The sequence below is a fragment of the Meleagris gallopavo genome, chromosome 12 (genome assembly GCF_905368555.1).
Source record: "Meleagris gallopavo chromosome 12, MGAL_WU_HG_1.1, whole genome shotgun sequence".
Classification (NCBI taxonomy): domain Eukaryota; kingdom Metazoa; phylum Chordata; class Aves; order Galliformes; family Phasianidae; genus Meleagris; species Meleagris gallopavo.
In genome coordinates this window covers 928,997-950,518 of record NC_139415.1, presented here as the reverse complement: position 1 = coordinate 950,518, position 21,522 = coordinate 928,997, and the positions used below count along the sequence as shown (strand labels likewise).

Genomic DNA, 21,522 nt, shown 5'->3' with positions numbered 1-21,522 from the left:
GAGCGGGGCCGGCACCGGAGGAGGGTGGGGAAAACAATACCGGCACGGCTGTTTGCGCCAAAACGCGTCCAAAACGAGATCCAAAGCGCGATTACCGACGCCGGCCTGGGGGCACAAACGGCTTCGGCGGCGCACGGGGACGCTCGCAGCACGGCCGGCCGCAACGCGCCGCGGGCGTTAACGCCGAGCTGCCGGCGGCCGGGGACCGCCTCCGGGGAGCGGAGGGGCGGGGGCGGGGCCGGGCCCCCCCGCGGGATTGGCCGCCGCCGCCTCATTATGCTAATACCTCGCGCCCGGCCGGGGCTGGCCCGGCTGACGTCAGCGGGCCGGCGGCGGCGGAGCCGAGCGGGGCCGAGCGCGGCCGGGCCGAGCCGAGCGGCGCCGAGCGGTTCCGAACGGTTCCGAGTGGCGCCGAGCGGGGCGGGCGGGCCGGGCCGGGCCGGCGGGGCGGGGCGCGGCGGCGGCGGCGGCGGCGGAGCGGCCATGGCCGCGGCGGGCAGCGGCGTGGCGGCGGCGGAGGCGGGGGCGGGCCCGGCGGGGGCGGCGTTCAGCACCGCGAACAGCGGCCGAGTGAACGGGCTGAGCCACCCGCCCGGCGCCATCGCCATGAAGGACCACGACGCCATCAAGCTCTTCGTGGGGCAGATCCCGCGCAACCTGGAGGAGAGCGACCTCAAGCCGCTCTTCGAGGAGTTCGGCCGCATCTACGAGCTCACCGTGCTGAAGGACCGCTTCACCGGCATGCACAAAGGTACGGCGGGGAGCCGGGGCCGGGCTGGGCACTGTGAGGAAGGGGCGTCCCGGGGTGGGCAGCGTGAGGGGAAGATGCCCCTGAGGTGGGCACTGCCAGGCGGGTGCAGCCCTGAGGTGGGCGATATCAGGTGGGTACAGCCCTGAGGTGGGCACTACGAGGTGGGTACAGCCCTGGAGGTGGGCACTACGAGGTGGAGATGCCCTGAAGTGAAGGCACCATGAGGTGACGTTACCCCTGAGGTGGAGCTGCCCCTGCGAACCACCCTAGGTATAAGATAGAGGCACCCCTGTGAGGAAGGCAACGCTGAAGTGAAGGAGCCGTGAGGTGGAGGTGTACCCCTGTGTTGGGTTATTTACCCCTGAGGTGGAGCATCGTGAGCTGGAGGCACCCGTCTGAAGCAGAAGAACGAATCCCCGGGATAGGGACACTCACTGGGGGCCGGGAGCTGCTGTGGGAGCCCCCTGGGCCAGAGCCCCCGCAGCTGGGAGCACCGCCTGGATCTGCAACACCAGCGTGGGACCCTGGAGCTCCGGCTGCCACCTGGACAGGGCCCTGTGCTCCTCTGCAAGCTGTCAGTGTGTCCCTGGGCCGCGGGCAGCGCCTGCCTCGTTGGGAATATTTTGGAAGCTGAAACTCAGCACCGATGGATGTCAGTGCGCCGATGAGGTGGGGTGACCACCAGACTCCCTTGTTCTTGGCACCGTGGCCTCTAAAATGCCTCTGGAGCCGTGTTTGTGCCCCAAGCCAGGGGCTTTGCATCGTGCTGCCCCTCAGCTCTTCATCCAGCATCAGCTTTGGCCACCATGGCCCAGGAACACGACGTGACTGCGGATGCTGCTCTAATTCGAATGCCATCCGTGCTCAGGGTGAGTCTCTGGGCACAATTGCTGCCATCGTCACTGCCCTCCGAACTTCTCCTGGGCACCGTCCCCATCATTGCCCGCAGGGAGGAAAATCAAAGGCAAGGCGAGCGGAGCGGAGGAAGCCAGCTTGATTACAGATGGTAAACACTGGAAACGCAGGCTGCTGGGAAGGACCCGGCGCTTGGGCTGAAGCGAGCCGCAGCATCAACCTCCCCTCTCCACCTCAGGTTTAGCCGAGGGCTCTGTCCTTGCTCCCATCAGTACAGATTTGCCTCAAGGGGGATGAAGGACCCCATCCTCGTCGCCCCCTGCTTCGCTGCCGCGCTCCCTCTCCTCCAAGGCACGCTGATTGTACTTATTAAGAGTTATTAATACTTAATCAGCTGGCGGATTTAATTGTGCCAATATTAAAAATGCATCAATGTCAATTTTATTCATTAAATATTTACTTTGTTGAAGGGAAACTGTTTTGCTGCTGTTTTAATATCACTTTCCGAAGCTTTTGGATGTGACCTCGCTAAATCCGGGGAGCTCTCGGATGGGGAGCGATGTGGCAGCACGGGGCCAGGGCAGGGACCGGCCGTCCCCCTACACGAGCTGTGGGGTCCGAGTGCTTGGCAGTGTGAGTCAGTGTGGGAAGACCTCACCTCAGGCACGCTCCTGTTCCCAAAGTGCCGCGACGTGATGCTGGAGGAGCCGGAGCGCCGTCACCATCCGCAGCAAGGAGGAAGCTCTGGGGTGCACGGCGTCGACGCTTGGAAATGCGCTTCCTGGAGAACGCTGGCTGCGGCTTCCCACAGGGCTCCCTGGTGCTGTGCTTGGGGTTGCACGCTCTGGCTTTTCTCCTCCTTCCATCCTGCCTTTCTTGCATTAATATATACCACTCCGTTTTGGGGCTGAGCTGAGGTCTAGCGGTTTCTACTGTGCACACGTGGCCCCAGGATGGGTGATGCGGTGCCAGGTGCTAGGATGGTCGGGTGCCAGTGCACCCCAGTGCTGCAGTAGCCTCTGGGTGGTGGGATTTGGGTTGCTGCAGGTGTCTTCCAGCCACTGACGCTGTCTCTCCATCTCTGCAGGCTGTGCCTTTCTCACCTACTGCGCCCGTGACTCGGCCCTGAAGGCACAGAGTGCTCTGCATGAGCAGAAGACACTGCCAGGGGTAAGTGACGGCAGGGAATCAGGGCAAGATTTGGGCTGGGGACACAAGATCGCCCTAAGCCTGCCCACCCATGATGGCATGGGCGCTGCACTGGGCTCAAGGCAACATGCACAGGCATCACTTTGCCTCAGGGATTCAGCTGTGATTTTGTCACTGCTGTGATGAGTTTGGGATGCTCATTCAAGCGCATGGGGACAATGCTAGCGTGGCCACAAGACCAAGTCTGACACCACCTCCATCACTCCTGAGCGCGAGCTCAAACGTGGCCTCATTAAACCTGGGCTCATCACGTTTAAGCAATTCCCCTCCCCAGGGCTGGGTTGGTGGGTGACCAATGCCAGGGGTGCAACGCAGGCCCAGGGACAGGAGCTGCTCCAGCGGCTGCAAACCAAGCATTGATTTTTCTCCCGCCTGCGTGCCGCTGTGCTTTCTGCGGGCTCTGACCTCCCGAGCTTTAACAAAGTGAAAATAAATATTTAATTATTCTTCTAAATCAAAATCAATAGGGCCGCCGCTTGGCTGGGGAAAGCGCGGGCCCCGTAAATATAAATACCAACCTTGGGCGTGCGGAGAGGCCTTTTGTTACAGCTGGGAGGGACGTGTCCCCCCGCGGCCTAGCCGCCATCAGTAGGTACCAGAGTGAACAGCCCTGGGGCAGCCCAGCGGGGGGGGTGAGGCCGTCTGCATGGTGCCATGCGTGCTGGGCACACGCATGCCCATCATCCGCCTCTTTGCAGTGCGTGCACCGCGTGTCCTCGCACACGCGTGCACACGGTGCACAACCACTGTGAGGTGCTGGTGCTGTGACACTGTGCTCGCACTGTTGTTCATGGGTGTGACACCGAGTGGGCCTGCGGGTTTGTGCTCGCACGGCCGTGCTGCTGCTTGCACCCCCATCTTGTGCTTGCACACCCGTGCTGCTGTTTGCACACCGCGCTGCTGTTTGCACAACCCCCAGCTCGCCACCCCCCGGGCTGGATCCCGCCCCTGGTGCGGTGCGAGGCGTGGCCTGGCGGGAGGAGGGCGTGGCCTCCCGTAGCCCCGCCCCTCGGCCCGGCCCGGCCCGGCTTGGCTCGGCTCGGTGGGGCTGCGGCTGCCCCTCTTTCGCCCCGCCTCCCGCGCGCGCCGCTGCGCGAGCCGAGCCGAGCCGGGCCGAGCCGAGCCGAACCGAGCCGGGCCGCTTTGGGTGGAGCCGGGCCGGGCCGGCCCGAAGCGAGCCGAGCCGGGCCGAGCCATGCAGCTGCCGCAGGTGCCAGCCCCGGGGCCGCGGCCGCCCGTGCTGTGGGTGCCCGCGGGCTCCAAGCTGCTCTGCATCGAGGTAGGGCCCCCGCCTTTGTCTGCCGGCACGGCCCCGCCCGGCCGGGTGCATCCCTGCGGGTGCGGGGGTGTGCGGGTGGGTGCGGAGCGCGGCCGCACCGCGGGGGGCGGGGGTGGGCGGCGGGTGGGGCCGGAGGGGTCCCGTCCTGCGGGGGGGCCGCGCCCCAGCCTGCATGTGTTTGTGTGTGTGCAAGGGGTGTGCAAGAGGAGTGCGAGGGGGTGTGCACGCAGAGGTGCTGCACGCACGCTGTGTGCTGCTCCGTGCACGGTTTTGCCTCAGGGGTGGCTGAGCGTGCAAGCGGCTATTGGTGGTGCTGGGTGTGCGGCCGTGTAACTGTACATGTGAGTGTGAAAGCGTGTGTCGCGCACGTTCACACCCGGTTCACACCAACGCTGTGGGTTGCAGCTGTGCCCCAGGGGTGTGCAAACGTGTGCACACGTGTGCGTGGCACGTGGATGCACGGCAGCGTGTGGGTGTGAGCGTGCACGGGGAGTGCTGTGCTGCGAGGGCTGTGCACGGGGGAGTGTGTGCAAGCAGTGCTGCCCAGACCCCATTTTGGAGCTGCCCGAGCAGCGGGGTGGTTGCTGCATGGGGGAGGTGGGCTGATGCCCACGGCCTTCCGGCAACGGCCGTTGTGATGGTGAATGTGGCTGCTGGGTCGTCCGAGGAACAGCGCCTTTGTCCCCCCAGAAATGGGTTTCACCCCTCCCAGCCGTGGTGGGGACCAAGTATCCCTGTGTCCCTCGGTGCCGCCTCAGAGCTGAGGTCCCCCCCAGTCCGGTCCCTCCCCGGAGCATCCTTGCCTCGCGCTGACATCTCCTCCCTGTGTTTCCCTGGAGACGAGGCGGTTGCCGTGGAAACCGCCCTCCTCTTCTTCCTGAGCCTTCCTCCTCCTCCTCCTCATCGCCACCCGGAGCTGGCGCTGCCCCCACCCGACTCTGGAGGTGCCCCACGGTGGCATTTTGGGGTGCAGCGCCTGCACACTGCTTGCACGCTCCTTGCACGCGTGCCAGCCCCGCAGGCGTGTGCCCCATCACGCGTGACGGCCGTTGCCGTGACGACCCTATCAAGCACATCAGCGCGGGGGAAGCACGCTTGTTGCCATGGAAACGGCCGTAATTGTCGCACTTTTTCAGAAGAAAAAGGGAAAAAGGAGGGGGAGAAGTGGGGAAGAGTGGCCCAGTGCTGCATGGGGCGGCACGGCTGTGGGGAAATGCTGACCCCATGTCCCAGGGCATACATGTCACACCCATAGGGCACAACATCGTGCCAGGCACGTGTCACACCCACACCCGTACAGCCCCGCTGCAGGGTGACGGGCTCCTGGGAGCCACCCCGTGTCTGTGTCGGGTGGCTCTGGACATCTGACCACCCCAAAGCGTGCCCAGCCCTGCGGGGCCAGGGGCAAACCATCCCCAGAGCCCACCGTGCCCCATGTACGGCGTCCATGGATGTGACACTGTGCTGACCGCCCGCTGCCGGTTGTCTGTTGCAGATGAACCGCCCCATACAGGTGAAGCCGGCGGACAGCGAGGGACGAGGAGGTAGGTACAGCCACCCCAGGGCAGGGGACACCTGGGGTGATGGGATGGTGGCACTGAGGGGTGTGCTGAGCTACAGCCTGTAGCTTGGGGAGAGGGCTGAGACCTAGCATCCTCTCATCACACCGATGAAACCCGGAGGCTGGAAATGGCCCTGGGGGACCGCAGCAGCGCCACGAATGCACTGTGACCATGAGTACTGGCTGATGGCTGGCTGTGCCCATCCCTGTGTGCAGTGTGGCCGTGCGTGCACTCAGCACCTAGTCCTGAGCACGGTCTGGGTGAGTCTTGGAAGGACCTGCACGTAAAGGTACCCACTCAGTACCTAGCTGGGGATGGGTTGCAGGTCGATAGGTGCTGCGGCCCCTCGCCCAGGAGCTGCAGGGCCCCTCGGCAGATGCTGGCTGATGTGTAACCGGCAGTGTGTAGCCCCAATCCCAGCACTGATTCCCTCTGTGCTGACAGCCACACTGTTGTTGCCTCCCACCGTTATTTCTGCATTTCCCCGGCAACGCTCCGACAGGGCACCTTATTTTCTTTGTCAAATGCCATTAGCGCATGGTAGGAGCGCGTGACCGTGTGAGGCAGATGCTGGCAATAATCACGAACTCCTCATTATTTACTCTCCCTTCCCTCGTTTTCTGGTTATCGATGTCCCTCGGGCATGGCCATGGACCGTGGGCTGTTCTGATGGTCTGTCACACAGACACCACTGCTGGCGTTTTGGGGCTCCTTTTGTTTCCTGGCCACATACCTGTGGTACAGGACGGCATCGTGGTCTCCAGAAACAGCCCCAGCTCTGCCTCACCCCCAGCAGGAGAGGTTTCCCCACGCACACACATTGTAGAGTGCTGTGCATCCTCACCACTGGGTTTTGCGTTGCTGCTGTTCCCTCTGTGAGCCATCTGCACACTGGGGACGGGGAGGGGATGGGCGGCGCACAGCTCCCCCCGCCGACAGCTCTGCTTTGCCTCCAGAAGACAGGAAGCTCTTTGTGGGCATGCTGGGGAAGCAGCAGAGCGAGGATGATGTCCGGCGCCTCTTTGAACCCTTCGGACAGATCGAGGAATGCACCATCCTGCGTGGGCCCGATGGGGCGAGCAAAGGTGGGAGCACGGAGCGGGGCTTGGCAGCGAGGCGTTGCCCGAACACCTCTTGTCACTGTCCCTGTCCCTGTCCCTCTGCCTGCAGGTTGTGCCTTTGTGAAGTACAGCAGCCATGCCGAGGCACAAGCCGCCATCAGCAGCCTGCACGGCAGCCAGACCATGCCGGTAAGCGCTGGCCGCGCTGTCTCCTAATCCAATCACCAGCTAATTTGATCAGTCTAATTGGATCACAATCCCAGTGTGTTGCCCGTATCGCCTAGGGTTCATCCCTGCCTCACGCCAGGGGTGGGCATGCGGGGCTGTGGGAGAAAGGTGTGGTTTAATTAACAACGAAGGTCAACACCGCAGATGAGGGGGAAAGGAAACAGCGGTCAGGGAGCAGCTGCTGGGAGGGAAAAGGGCTGTAATTAAACCCGGCATCGATTGCTGCATGCTGTGGCCGGCCCAGGCGGCATCCCCAGGGTGCTGCGGCTGCGGGGTGTCCCTGTGCTGGGGTTGCCGTGGGGTGACGTGGCGGGGATGTGGTCCTGGCCCCACTCAGCCCTGCCTTGCTGTGCTGCAGGGCGCCTCATCCAGCCTGGTGGTGAAGTTTGCGGACACGGACAAGGAGAGGACCCTGCGGCGGATGCACCAGATGGCGGGGCAGCTGGGCATTTTCAACCCCATGACCATCCAGTTTGGCGCCTACGGGGCCTACACACAGGCGGTACGGGGCTGCGTGGGACAGAACCTGATGTTTGGGGGGAATATCCAGAACATGCTGATCTATCCTCCTCAATCCTTTTTTCCTCTGCACCTCACTTGCTTTTCCCTCTCTCCTCGGCTGTCCCCTGGTAGATCATGCAGCAGCAGGCGGCCCTGATGGCAGCGGCGCAGGGGACCTGCCTGAACCCCATGGCCGCCATTGCTGCTGCCCAGATGCAGCAGATGGCCGCCTTCAACGTCAGCGGGCTGGTGGCCGCTCCCCTCACCCCCTCTTCAGGTACGACCACCCTCCCTCCAGCCGCCCCTCGGTGGCCACGGGGCCACAGCGCCGCTGAGCCTCCCTCCCCCCTCCCTCGGCCCGCAGGTACCAGCACCCCGCCTGGCATCAGCACGGCGCCCGTGCCCAGCATCGCCACACCTATTGGCGTGAATGGCTTCAGCCCGCTGCCGCCGCAGACTAACGGGCAGCCCACCTCCGAGACCATCTACACCAACGGCATCCACCCCTACCCAGGTACCGCCCCGCGAGGCTCAGGCACGTTCCCGGCAAGTGCTGGGAGCTGCCCTTGGCTTTCCCTTTGCTTACTCTCTTTCTTCTCCCTTTTCTCTTCCCAGCTCAAAGCCCCACAGTGGCAGATCCCCTCCAGCAAGCCTACGCGGGCATGCAGCACTATGCAGGTCTCACACTTGGCTTTGCACTTCTTCAGCTCTCCTCTCTCTGCTCTTTGCGGGTTGGGAGTGAACTGGGCACACGTTACTGTGTTTGATGCAGCAAGTGTGAGGTGTGGGAGCTGTGGGGCAGTGATGGGGGTGATTCAGATTCGGAGCAGAGTCCCCTAATCCCATCCACTGCGTTCCCATTGCCTTCACGCTGGTGATTTTAGAGACAGGCCGGAGGAAAGTTAATTAGGAGCACTGGTGATTGTTTCCAAATTTTCGCCAGAAAACCAAGTTCTTAACCCCTGGTCATTGATAAAAATCAACTGAATGTGCTGCTTTCCTCCTCAGTAATGGCACATTGCTGGTGCCACCAGCATCCCCCCCTGGGGGAGCCATTCCCATATCCATCACCATGGGAGCAAACACCTTAAAAAGGGTTTTGAACCCCAATTGCACCATCCCACTGTGCAACACCCAACCCTCTGCTTCCTGATAGAAGGCGGTTGGGAGAGACGAGGCTTTGGGAAGCAGCCACCAGAGCGTTGCCCATGGGAGCTTGAACCTCTGTGCCACCAAACCTAGCATTCTGGGGATGCGTAGCAGCAGGAGACACCCCTGTGGGGGCCAGCCCCCATCCTGTGTCAGGGTTTCAGTGCCGCATTCTCTGTTCCAGCAGCATATCCCACTGCCTACGCACCCATCAGCCAAGCCTTCCCCCAGCAAGCGCCCATCATCCCGCAGCAGCAGCGAGAAGGTAAGGGGGGCACCCTGCGCTCCGCGTGCTGCCGGTGGCCCCCGCCTGGCAGTTGACGTGTGGCCCTGTCCTTTGTGTGTCACCCAGGTCCCGAGGGCTGTAACCTGTTTATTTATCACCTGCCCCAGGAGTTCGGGGATGCGGAGCTCACACAGATGTTCTTGCCTTTTGGCAATGTCATCTCTGCCAAAGTTTTTGTGGATCGTGCCACCAACCAGAGCAAGTGCTTTGGTAAGTCACCGTGTGAGCGATGCCCAGAGCAGCGTGGTGGCTGTCACTGTGGGGCTGAAGGACCACACCGTGTGGGGACAGAAGGATGTACCCTCCTGCTGCCACACTCCTCATGCTGTTGACACATCACCTCGGTGGCCACAGGTCTCATCACTCCAGTGTCCCTGCAAACCCATGTCCTTTGGTGTCCCCACTGTCACATCATTGTTCCCACAGACCTCACATTGACATCCCTACGGACCTTGTTGTCTCTGGGAGTCCGGTCACCTCAGTTTCCCTGCAGACCCCATGTAGGCCTTGTCACTGCAGTGTCTCCACCAATCCCATCACCCCAGTGTCCCTCTAGATCCTCTCATCCCAGAGTCCCCACAGACCCCATCACCTCAGTGTCCCCACAAACCTCGTGTTCCTGAAAGTGCCATCACACAGTGCCATGCAATGTAGGGCAGTGCCCCACAACCCCACGTTCCCGAGGCCATTCCTGGGCTGAGTGAACACCCGTGGGGAACGTGGGGCCCATGGTGAAGTTATGCCATGACTCTGTTGAAGTCAAGCAGCTTGGTGTGGCATTGACAGTGACAAACCCTGTGTTGCCCTGTCCCTCACCCCCAGGTTTCGTCAGTTTTGACAATCCGACCAGCGCTCAGGCAGCCATTCAGGCCATGAACGGCTTCCAGATCGGCATGAAAAGGCTAAAAGTCCAGCTAAAGCGGCCGAAAGATGCCAACAGACCCTACTGACCCCTGACACCCTGGCCCTGCAGAGAGGTACGAAGGCACCTGGTGGCATCACAGGCCTGTTTATCTTGGGATAAAGAGTGGTTATTTTGGTTAAAACCACGCTGATGTGGGATTTCGTGGGTCAGCTGTTGCTTGGATCGCTCACGGCACGTTTGCTGTCTTGCAGGTCGGGCGTCCCGCGGTGTCTGCCGACTTCCCCCTTCCCCAAGTGCAGTATCCAAACCCGTAACTCTCTTTCTTTGCAACATATCCCGGAGGAGGAGGAAGGAGAAGAGGAAGACTTGATGGAGGAAAAAAAAAAAAAAAAAAAAAGCGAAGAAGAGAGCCATTCTGGTCGTAGCTTTTCTATTTCTTTTTTGATTATTTTTTTCCAACCGGTCTTGTTTGTTTCTTAACGGGAACGAGAGAGTGAGGAAGGCAGGAAGGAGGAGAGCAACGCGGCGTTGGGGCTGAGATTTGCTGCCGGGAGAGGACTGAGGCCCGGGCAGCCGGGATGTGAGCTACCTTTTATAAGCACTCATTTGCTGCTACAAATTTCCCAAGAGGAATGAGGAAAAGAGGCTCCGGATGGATTATAAACCAAAGCCAGCGGGACGAGACCGGCCTCGGGCGATTCACCTGGAGGATGCTTGTTTGGAAAGGGAAATCTTGTTTTTTTTTTTTCCACGTCTGGCTGGGAAAAAGAGGGAAGAAAAAGGATAAAAGGATGTTGGACTTATAGAAGATATATATAAATAAGTATATATATATATATATCCCATGGAGCAGGGTAGCGGGACATGCGCTTCCCCCTGCTTGTCACTGGCACAGGGACATAGGATTACTTGTTTCAGAGTCATATCATTCCTTAGAGTTTAGGGACCAAAGGACTATTGCTTTTTTAAATATATATATAAATAAATTAATTTAAAACACACACACACACACACACACACAAACACAAAAAAAACTTAAAAAACAGGAAGAAAAAAAAAATGTATGAAACACCTCGGGCGCATGAGCTGCGAGCGGCGCCGGGAGGAGCACGGCTCAAGGGCTCGGTGTGGGGGGCAGTTTGTGGCCAAGCGCCGGGGGGGGACGCAGAGGGGATTTTGGGGGGTGAATGTGGCCAAAAGAGCCCTTGGTCGCCTGCGGGAGACGGCGAAGCGATTTGCTTCTTTGGCTCTTTTGTGAATTCTTTTTTTTTGTTTTGTTTTGTTTTGTTTTTCAGCCAAAAACGAATTAAATAAAAAATGTGAGGTTTCGGCAGAAACAAAGCGAAGTGAAATAAAATTATTTTGTCAAAATCGTCACCTTGGTTTGTTCTTTGGAGCAATGGCTGCCACAAGCCGGGCCGACACCAGCCGTGTGTTTGGAGGAGGAGATGCTGCGGACCCACCCGGACCCGACCTGTGCATATAGCTGCTCCTTTGGGGATTTGTCTTTGTGTTTTTTCCAGGAATTGTCATTTCCCAAAGGAATGTGTCCCGGAGCCCAAGCAGCAGGAGCAGGCAAGGCGTGGGCTGTTGGGCTGATTCAATTTGGGCTAATCTCAGTATGAAGCTGCCTCTGTTCTGCCCTTCCAAGCCCCCCATCTAGGGGCTTTCTTTGGGGTATACACACAGTGGGAATTGGCTGTGCGGGCTGACGTCTGTACCTCTGTCGTTGTTGGTGTCTGTGTCGGCTGAAATAAAGCACAGTCCAGTGCAGTTCTTGCTTGGTGTGTCTCTGCTCCTGTCCCTATGGCGTCCCTCCGGTGTCCCCAGAGCACAATCGATAGCAGATGCTCTCTGTGATGCAATCCTTGCTCCGCAGCACGTGGCGCAACCACGGTGATCCCTTTGGAGCGGCCGCATCGCATCTCTCAACGGCCCATCCTTTCCCGTGTGCCCACCGCTCCCCGCAGCTCCATCCCATCTTTATGTCCCCATCCCTTTGCCTTTACATCCTCTCCCTGTGTCCCCTTCCCTGCACTCCCTCCCCGCAGCACTCAGCCCAGCGATGCGCTCAAAGAATTTCACACCACCACAACAGCTCGCTTTCCTCTTTTTTTTTTTTTTTTTTTTTGTTCGTATCTATTCCTTTGGGTTTTTTTGCTTCGGTTTCTCATCGATAAAAACGCCATCGCCACAAACGCGAGGAGGGACAGCCACCAGCATGGGGTGGGGATGGGGTGTAAGGGACAAGGGACCTGGCAGCCCGCTCCCCACTGCTCACCTATGTGCAGGGAGGAGCCATGGCCCCACTGCAATCCTCCAGTTTCCCCACACATCAGCGCCCACTGCCAACACCATGCGCCCATCCCTGACCAGGGCCGTCGCTCAGCACCCCGCAGCAGGGTCCCCGCTGTTCAGTTTGTGTACACCTGAGTCCCGATCACACGCATGATCTCCTTCTGGATTTTGGGGTCCTGAGTATTGATATTGGCATCTCCCACTTGGCCGTCTTCGTACCTGGAGGAAAAAGCATTAGCCGTGCCCACGGGGCGGGCGTGAACGCAGAGATGGTGTTGGGACTCACACAAAGAAGAAGCGGGTGCAGACGTGGTCCGAGACGGGGCAGACCCAGATGTTGCCGTGCTTCTGCAGGTCCTTGGAGGTGATGACTGCGGAGGGAAGGGGCGCCATATGGGGGCTGTCCCCAATGGGGACGTCACACCAACACACCCAACCCCACCGGCCCACCACCCCACACGGCCCCGCACCTTCGCAAAGCGCGATGCAATTCAGGTTACGGCTCTGGAGGAAGCGGGACTGGATGGAGCGGGTCTGCAGGGAGAGCAACCGGTGTCACCCCTGCCCGCTCCCAGCCCCAGCCCCGTGTCCCCGCCGTGTCACCTGGGGGATGGTGTTCATCCGGTTGTACCTCTGCACCAGCTCGTCCTTCGAAGGCATCCGGTGCTGCCCTTTCCCCATCCCTGCAGACAATGACGCAGCAGTCATTCCTGGCCCACGGGCACCTTGGCTGGGGACACAGCTGCCACCGGGCAGCAGCACCCCAGGGTGACGCAGGGACGGTGGTGAGGACATGTGTCACAGACACCCCAGGGATGGCCACACCAGGAGCTCCATCCTGCAGGCAAACCCAAACCCTCACAGTGGGAGCAGTGCCTTTTGGAGTCGGCACAAGGAAGAAGCAGCGGCCGCGTCACCTTGAAGTCATTTTTCCAGCCTAGGAAATGCCCATTCATTGTTTTTTTTCCCTTAATAACTGAGCGGATGTGTCAGAATGCCCCGATTTGCTGGAGAGAGGATGATGTGGGAGAAGGATGCAGGATGTGGCTGGGACACCTCAGCATCCCGATGCCATGCGGCTCCTCTGTGCCATGCAGGGAGCGGGATGGGAGCACAGGTTGGACCAGCAGAGCGGGCAGCCTCTTACCTGAGTATCCAAAGGAAATACTGGAGATGGGGCTCAGATAGATGCCCTTGCCATAGGCTGCTCCATGCAGCTTGCAGGAAAACACCGGGGTGAGCAACACGGCACCCGCGGCAGCCTGGGCATGAGGCATGGCCACAGCACCCCTGGGGCTGCCCACATCCCTCCCCACCTGCCCGGATCCGGAACCGGCATCGGCGAGCAGTACCTGCAGCTTGGTGTAGGACGCGTTGACCAGCCCGTTGCGCAGAATGGAATGCCAGTTCTCAATGTGAGAGCCACTGCAAGAGCCGGCGTCAGCCCCACAGTGCCCGGCCCTGCAGCGCCCCATAGGGATCCCGCCAGACCCCCACCGCCCTGCGGTTGCTCACTGGAAAGCGAAAGTGCTGCCGTAGAGCTTCTTGGCGGTGCGGAACCGGGCCTCCTTGGCCGGGGGGCTGCTCAGCAGGAGGAACTGGTGTGAGGTGTGCATGAACTTCAGCTGCTACCAGTGGAAAGGGCAGAGCAAAGGCAGCGCCGACGAGGAGAGAGGAGAGACAGACAGACACAGATCATGCACGGCAGCCCCCAACCCTGCACCTGCCTCAGCACTTTTCAGATGTTTGGCCATGGCAGGAGGGCCAGGATTTCTAGGAGCTCACCCACTGCTTCCTGCACACCCCATGTCTTCCACCCTATACCCCACAACCTACATCCCATGCCCTCAGACCTCCATGCCACACCCGTACATCCCTCCTCCAGCTTCCCATATGCCACATCCTCCATCCCACATCCTGCATCCTCCATCTCACACTGTAAATGCACAACCTATAGCTACACCCATACTGCACATCCCACCTCCTGTACCTTACACCCCACACCTTACATTGCACAGCTCACACCCACACAGCTCTGCCCATGCCACTTACCCTGCTGAGAGGCAGCTTGACAATGTGGGATCTGTTGCTGGAGATAATCCTGTGGGAGCAGAATAGAAGGAAGATGAGATAGAGTGGTCCCACCTGAGTCCCACTAGCCCCTATGCACTTTTGACTCCATCCCATCATATCCCATCCCACCCCACTGCATCCCATCCGACTGTATCTCATCCCATCACATCACAGCGCAACCCATCGCATCCCATCCTCACACTACTGTGTTCATTTTGTACACCTCACTGCCAGAAAGACATTAAGGCCCTGCAGCATGTTCAGAGAAGGGCAACGGAGTTGTGAGGGGTCTGGAGTGCAAGTGTTATGGGGAGCAGCTGAGGGAGCTGGGAGGGATCAGCCTGAAGAAGAGAAGGCTCAGGGCAGACCTTATTGTTCCCTACAATTCCCTGACAGGAGGCTGTGGCGAAGTGGAGGTCGGCCTCTGTTCTCAGGTAACAGCAATAGAATGAGAGGAAATGGCCTCAAGCTGTACCAGGAGAGGTTCAGTTTGGATATTAGGAAAAACTTCTTCTCAGAAAGAGTGGTCAGGCACTATAACAGGCAGCCCAGAAGGTGGTGGAGTCACCACCCTTGGAGGTGTTCAATAACTGTGGAGATATGGCACTGAGGGACATGGTCAGTGGGCATGGTGGGGATGGGTTGATGGTTGGACTAGATGAACTTAGTGAACTCTTCCAACCTTAATGATTCTTTGATTCTGTTGTATTCCATTCCACTCCATTCCATCCCATCCCATCCCATCCCATCCCATCCCATCCCATCCCATCCCATCCCATCTCATCCCTTTAGCACCCTTGGTCATACCATTGTAGAAGGGGATGTGCCAGCGGGTCCAGCTTGTCCATCTGCTTCTTGATCTCCAGATAGGAGCCCTGGCAGAGTCACAAGCACCATGAAAAACCACCAACCCACTATGGAGACAGGCACCAAAATCCCATGCAGACATCCAAAATGGTACCAGGATGCAGAGCTAGGGCTTGCCACATACCTGGGTCATCTCCCGGATGGACATCACGCTGTCCAGCGCTTTCTGCAGCCGCTCGTAGTTCTTCTTCTGCACACGGGGCAGCAGTGGGGTGGCCATCAGAAGGGTGACAGTGCCCAGAGCTGGGGCACACCACCCTGCTGCTTACCTTGGGGTTGAAGGCAAGTGTTTTGGGGTCGTTGGGGTCCACCACAGAGGGATAAGGCTCGAAGATGATGCTTTTGCGGGGGGACTCCAGTGCAGCGCGGCACATGGCCACCAGCAGGTCCACCACCTGGCCACCGAGATGGACATGAGGTCACCCCAGAAATCCCACCCTCGTGTCACCCACCTGTGTCACTCCCCGTGTACCTCAGCGCCTGTGGCCACCTCTTCTGCTGCACCGGACATCACGCCCAGGGTGTAGAAGGAGAAGACGCACAGCTCACGGGTGCACACAGCCGGCTGCAGGGGGGACAGGCACTCAGTGACACTGACACAGGGTGACACGCACACCCACCTGTCCCCCAGCACTGCAGCACCTTGAGCATGGAGCCGTTCTGGAAGACGTGCTGCTCGTCACACACCACGCAGTACTCGTTGAGCGTTGGGATGCGCTGCTCTGCATACTTCATGATCTGTGGATAAGGCGCAGGGTCAGCACCATGGTGGCCCCGAGAGTGATAAAGGGACTGCAGGGACAGTGCCATGGGGTGCTGACCTGGACAAGGAAGCCATACTCCAGCGTGGGGACGTTCTTACAGTGGCCACCAACCTGCGATGGAGCCGGAGCAGCGCCAGATGCATTACCCTTTTCCCACACCCCTCACACAGCATCAGGATCTCCCGAAAGCCCTGGGGGCCCTTAGGCCATCCCGGAGGGACAGTGGGGACAAGCATCCCTGATGCCATCTGGGAAGGGGAGGGAGAGCAAAGAGAGCCCCGAGCCGGGGTTGACACCCACCAGGATGTTGAAGGGAGCAACACCTGCCTGGGTGCTGGGGGTGTAGCCAAACACCTCCCCCTTGGGGTTCTTCACCGTGCAGGAGACGGAGCGGTTCATCAGGCGGTTGACACGCACTTCAGGAGCACCCAGCTTGCCCTTCAGCACAGAGTCTGGGATGACAGGGAAGCTGGGTGACCTGCGGGCATGGGACCGAAGAGACACTTGTTACCATCACCCTCCCCAGAGGGCCATTTCCCTCCCAGCTCCTCTGTTCATATACATCCAGCACTGAATTTTCACCTTCCTGCTTTTGGGGTTTTTGGAAGCTCCTGTTCTCCTCAGCAAATGGGGGAAACAAGGCACTGGGGAAGGTGGGGACATCACTGGAACCTTACTTGGGGATGGGGGAGAAGATGCTGAGGCCAGCTCGGAACTTCTTGATGGTGCCGCTCGTTTTGAACCAGCTGTGCCGCTTCTCCTGCTGGGTCTTCAGGAAGTCGTTGCTGAGATGCTTCCATTGCTGCGATGTGAACATGCCCAGGATCCTGGCAGAGAGGTGACATGGGTGCCCAGGTGGTTGCTTCAGCTGAGCACATCTCCTGCTTCACCCCATGAAAAGCCAGTGACCAGCCTGTCCTGGAGCTGTAGGGCCAGCAAGAGGACACAGCACGACGGGGACATGTGGCACCTGGCTGATCTGGGGTTGAAGTTTGAGAGGCAATGGATGCCCCATCCCTGGAGACAGCCAAGGTCAGGCTGGTGGGGGCTCTGAGCTCCTAATGGAGATGTAGGTGTCCCTGTTCATTGCAGGGGGGTTGGACTAATGGCCTTTAGGGGCCTTTTCCAACTCAAATGATTCTATGATTCTATGAAAAGTGACCAGCCCCTCCCTGCCACCCCACAGCATTTCAGTTCTTACTTCTTCAGTTGCAGCCCCAGCCCAAAGCCCTCCTTGTTGGATGGCTGGAAGACCTCGATGGACGGTTCTGTGGGCACAGAGCTGCTGGTCAGCACAGCGCTCACAGCCACGCAGGCACACCCTGACTGCCCATCCCCACTTACCGGGGCCATCGAGGTATTGGGAGAGGGAGAAGCGCAGGCGCAGGACAATGGGCTCCGTCCGAAGCACCTTCCAGGCTGTTGCCACCTCCTCCTGCCGAAAGACAGCCATGGAGATATCAAGTAGGATGTGAGGACCCGAGTGCCACCCCACCGGATCTCCCCTGCACCACGGGGACTCACATCGAGGAAGCTGATGTTCACATGGAGGTCGATGTCCACATCATCGATGGTCCCATACTCCCTGCAATGACACGTGGCACGGTGGCAGGCGTGAGTCTGCGTTCTGGGGGTGTCACCACTGGGTGACAAGGCACTGTCACAGCCAGGTGTCCCGGGAAGTCACAGCACAGGCACACCCACCTGACGGACACGGCATTCTCGCTGTAGATCTCCTTCACAGCCTCGATGTCGGCGTCCAGCTGTGGGTGCCGATACAGGTCGGCGGCACAGGTTCCCTGCAACAGCACCGTCACAGCCAGCATCCCCACAGCCCCACAGAGAGGCAAGGAACCCTGATCCCCTCTGTGGCACCTGTTCCCCCATTGGCTTTACCTGTACTCCATAGAGGAACTCCTCGGACTCATTGTCCCCATCGGAGTCATCGTCCGTCCAGTACTGGCCCTTGAGGTCCTGTGGGAAGCAGGATGGGGGGCTGAGGATTAGCGGGGAAAATTTGGGGAAGACTGTTTTGGGGGAATTTGTTGGGGTGGACTGGGGGCAGATTGAGAAGTTGGAAAGAGAGACTGTAGGGGGAGAAGGATCGGGATTGGGTGTTGGGGGGTTGGGTTTGAGGTGCGGGTTTGCAGGGCACAAAATGAGGGGATGCATTGAGACTGCTTTGGGGGTTGAGGTTCGTGGGACAGATTTACAAACATAGGTTTGGATTTAGGTTTGGGGGCAGGTCTGTGGGTGTACATTTGGGGGTGCAGGTTGGGTAAGTTGGCGGTGCAGACTGAGGAGTACAGGTCTATGTGGGGAGAGCAAATTTGCAGGACAGATTTGGGCCTGCAGGGTTCTGGGGACAAGTCTGGGGGTAGATTTGGGAGTGCAGGTTTTGGGGTGCAGGAAGGAGAGTGGATTGAGAACTGTAGGTTTGAGGTAGCAGATTGGTGGGGTGCAATTTAAGGGTATAGAAAGGAGGAAGGCTTGGGGGTGCAGATTTGGGGTGTGGGTTTAGAGGTGCGTGTTTAGGGGGCATTTTCTGAGGGGTAGATGTGCGGGGTGTGGATTAGGGAGCGCATGTCTAGAAGTTTGGGTTGGGGGTTAGGTTTTTGGAATGCAGGTTTGAGGTGTGAGTTTGGGGTACAGGTTATGGGGCTACAGATTTGCAGGGTGAAGGTTTAGGGGTGCAGATCGAGGAGCAGATTGAGGGGACTAGGTTTTGGGGATGCAGATTGAGGGGTTCAAGTTTTGACAGAGCAGATATGGGGTACAGATTTGGGGTCCAGATTGTGGGTAAAGATGTGGGATATGGGTACTTGGGGTGCAAGTTTAGGGGTGTAGATTGAGAGGTGCAGGTTTGGGGTGCAATTGGAAGGTGTACATTTGGGGTGCAGATTTGGGGTGCAGATTCTGAGGTGCAGACTGAGTGGTGAAGGTTTGGGGTGAAGGCTTGGGTGCAGGTTCTGCAGGTGCAGGTTTGGGGTACAGGTTGAGGAGGCAGATTGGGTGATGTAGGTTTAGGGGAAGAAGTTTAGGGATGCAGGTCTGAGGAGCGGGTTTAGAGTGCAGGTTTAGGGGAGAAGGTTTAGGGTGCATATTGAGAGGTGCAGGTTTAGGGGTGCAAGTTCTGGAGGTGCAGGTTTGGGATTCAGGTTTGCAGGTGTATATTATGGGGTGAAGGTTTGGGGTGCAGGTGAAGGGTGCAGGATTGGGAATGCAGGTTCTGAAGGTGCAGGTTTGAAGGGTGCCAGTTTAGGGGTGCAGGTTTAGAGGTGCAGGTTTGGGATCCAGGTTTGGGGTGAAGGTTTGGGGTAAAGGTTTAGAGGTGCAGGTTTGGGATGCAGGTTTGGGGTGAAGGTTTAGAGGTGCAGGTTTGGGATGCAGGTTTGGGGTGAAGGTTTGGGATGAAGGTTTATAGGTGCAGGTTTGGGATGCAGGTTGAGGGTGAAGGTTTAGAGGTGCAGGTTTGGGACGCAGGTTTGGGGGTGCAGGTTTGGGGTGAAGGTTTAGAGGTGCAGGTTTGGGATGCAGGTTTGGGGTGAAGGTTTGGGATGAAGGTTTATAGGTGCAGGTTTGGGATGCAGGTTGAGGGTGAAGGTTTAGAGGTGCAGGTTTGGGACGCAGGTTGAGGGTGCAGAATGAGAGATGCGGGTTCTGGAGGGGCAGGTTTGCAGATGCAGGTTTAGATGCTCAGATCGAGCGGTACAGGTTTGGGTGCAGGCCGGGGGGGCACCCAGCCGTTACCCCGCAGAGACCCCACAACCCATGGGGAGGGCTCAGCTCCCTCAGCCCCTCCCTCCTCCACCCGCGGGGCTCCCAGCGTTCTCGAGGCGCACACGGCGGACCCCGGCCCGCACTCGCGGCCGTTCCCCCCCCCCCCGGTACCGCCGATCGCGGCGCGGCCTCCGCGCGAGGCCCGGCCCCAGCGCCGCCCGCGGGCCCCGCGGCCGAGGCGGCCCGGCGTCCCCCCGTCCCCGCGGCCGTCCCCGGCCCTCACCATCTCAGCGCTGCCCGCGGCCAGGCCCCGTCCCTGCCGCCTCCATGCCGCCGGGCGGGCGGGCGGCCATCGGGCCTTGACGTCAGGACCCCGCGCCTCCGTCGCCCGGCAACGCCGCCCGGGCGGTGACGTCACCGCTGGGACCCCCGCCCCGAGCCCCCGACCCGTCCCGGCCGTGCCTCGAGCGGGGCCGGCGGATGGCGGCGGGCGGCGGACCTCCGCGGCCCCGCATGGGGTCCCCATGGGCTCTGCTCAGTGTCCCCGAACGTCCTTAGCGCAGACTCTCCCCCGCGGTGCTCGTGGCCCCGTGCTGTGTACCCACGCGACGCCTCCGCGTCGGGTCCCTGCAGTCCTCACTCGGTGTCCCCCGCACGCGGTCCCCAGGAGCCCACTTTCGGTCCCCGTGGCCTCACGTTGGGTCTTTGCACTTCTCTCTCATTGTCCCCGTGGTCCCTCACAGTTCCTCACGGTCCCTATGACTCAATGTTGGGTCCTGCATGGCCTCCCATTGGGTCCCTGCAGTCCTCATTCACTGTCCCCAGCACAGGGTCCCTGCAGTCCCTCGCAGTGCATCATGGCCCCTATGGCCCCATGTTGTGCCTCTATGGCCCTCACTCATTGCCCCCAGCACAGGGTACCTGTGACTCCACGCTGGGTCCCCATGGTCCACCATGGCCTCACATCGGGTCCTTGCACTCCTCACTCATGTTGCCAGCACAGGGTCCCTGTGGTGTCTCACAGTCCCTCATGGTCCCCATGGCCTCACACTGGGTGTCCCGTGGCCCTACATTGGGGCCTCATGGTCTCTGCTCAGTGTCCCCAAATGTCCGTAGCATCATAGAGACTCTATGTCCCCCATGGTGCTCATGGCCACATGTGGGTCCCCACAGTTCCCATGGCTTCACATTGGGTCCCTGCAGTCCTCGCTCAGTGTTCTTCCCAGCACAGGGTGCCCATGGCCCCCCATGGTCCCATTTTGGGTCCCCATGGTCCCAACTCAGTGTCTCCAGCATCCCCAGCACAGCACCACATGGATGCCCACCTTGGGAGCCACATCGCTGTCACAAGGAACCCAAGAGGACCTCAATAAAGAGCCACTCCTTGTGGTGCTGGCACATCGTCCCCAATGTCCGCAACACAATGCCAATGCAAAACATCCAGGTAGGGTCCCCCCATGCCCTCAGCAGTGTCCCCATGGTCCCAGCACAGAGTCCCCACATTGCTGGCACGATGTCCCCATAGTTCCAGCACGGTGCTCTCATGTCCTTGCCTCTCTCTCCCATTTTTGGGATGACCTGGGGCCACCTCACCCCATGCCACCCAGAGCCACTGACAAGATGACTTCTGACAAGTTTGGGCACCCAGGCTTTCTCTGTAACTCAAGACACCTATTTTTGTCCCCAAGTGTCTATTTCTGTCCCCAGACCAGAGGGCTGGCAGCAGGGGGATGGCACGTCTCCCCCTGCACCTCCATTTTCCGTGGGATGTCATCGCGTTGGGGGGGCTATGCGTGACGAAGCCACGTGGGTGCATTGACCTTTTCTCCCTGGGACACCTGTTTTGTCCCCCAAACTTGGAGACGACCCCAATGACATATGGGGGACATCGTGGGGTGGCTCAGGGGCCAGCAGGAGCCGCTTCACAGCGTCCTTCGGCCGTCCGGCATCCCTGCAGGTACCATGGGCAAGGGGCGCGGGTGGGAGAGCCGAGGGAAGCGGAGCCTTTAAGAGCAGCGCGGCTCCTTTAAGAGCAGCACGGTCCCTTTAAGAGC

General features: G+C 59.7%; 2 protein-coding genes across 16 annotated transcripts; one reads left to right on the top strand and one right to left on the bottom strand.

The window, feature by feature from the left end:
* The first annotated feature begins 447 nt into the window (after window positions 1–447).
* CELF6 (CUGBP Elav-like family member 6) lies at window positions 448–11,117 on the top strand. 7 transcript variants are annotated; one of them, XM_019619317.3, is made up of 13 exons: window positions 448–751; window positions 2,694–2,776; window positions 5,590–5,638; window positions 6,616–6,741; window positions 6,827–6,906; window positions 7,304–7,447; window positions 7,579–7,723; window positions 7,811–7,960; window positions 8,062–8,124; window positions 8,780–8,860; window positions 8,948–9,091; window positions 9,704–9,858; window positions 9,998–11,117. In XM_019619317.3, the coding sequence occupies exons 1-12, from the start codon at window positions 484–486 to the stop codon at window positions 9,829–9,831; spliced, it is 1,461 nt and encodes a 486-aa protein (XP_019474862.2). In that variant the 5' UTR covers window positions 448–483; the 3' UTR covers window positions 9,832–9,858; window positions 9,998–11,117. The 7 variants fall into 7 exon arrangements, with proteins under 7 accessions (XP_019474862.2, XP_010715425.2, XP_010715423.2 ...); XM_010717123.4 differs by having other exon boundaries at window positions 6,613–6,741; window positions 8,783–8,860; XM_010717121.4 differs by having other exon boundaries at window positions 6,613–6,741.
* PARP6 (poly(ADP-ribose) polymerase family member 6) lies at window positions 10,123–20,031 on the bottom strand. 9 transcript variants are annotated; one of them, XR_014886010.1, is made up of 22 exons: window positions 19,752–20,027; window positions 17,645–17,722; window positions 17,453–17,547; window positions 17,273–17,333; window positions 17,093–17,183; window positions 16,950–17,016; window positions 16,426–16,575; window positions 16,049–16,226; window positions 15,806–15,859; window positions 15,627–15,722; window positions 15,457–15,549; window positions 15,254–15,379; window positions 15,109–15,174; window positions 14,925–14,992; window positions 14,097–14,145; window positions 13,560–13,672; window positions 13,192–13,469; window positions 12,648–12,727; window positions 12,515–12,578; window positions 12,331–12,415; window positions 11,468–12,263; window positions 10,123–11,341 (listed from the first exon to the last, which is right to left on the bottom strand). XR_014886010.1 is itself a non-coding variant. In XM_085234505.1 (22 exons), exons 1-22 carry the CDS (start codon window positions 19,992–19,994, stop codon window positions 12,161–12,163), a joined length of 2,103 nt encoding a protein of 700 aa, XP_085090631.1. In that variant the 5' UTR covers window positions 19,995–20,026; the 3' UTR covers window positions 10,123–12,160. The 9 variants fall into 9 exon arrangements, 5 of the variants coding, with proteins under 5 accessions (XP_085090631.1, XP_085090632.1, XP_085090629.1 ...); XM_085234505.1 differs by having other exon boundaries at window positions 10,123–12,263; window positions 13,192–13,261; window positions 13,397–13,469; window positions 19,752–20,026; XM_085234506.1 differs by having other exon boundaries at window positions 10,123–12,263; window positions 13,192–13,261; window positions 13,397–13,469; window positions 13,560–13,669; window positions 19,752–20,026.
* Between the last annotated feature and the right edge of the window lie 1,491 nt (window positions 20,032–21,522).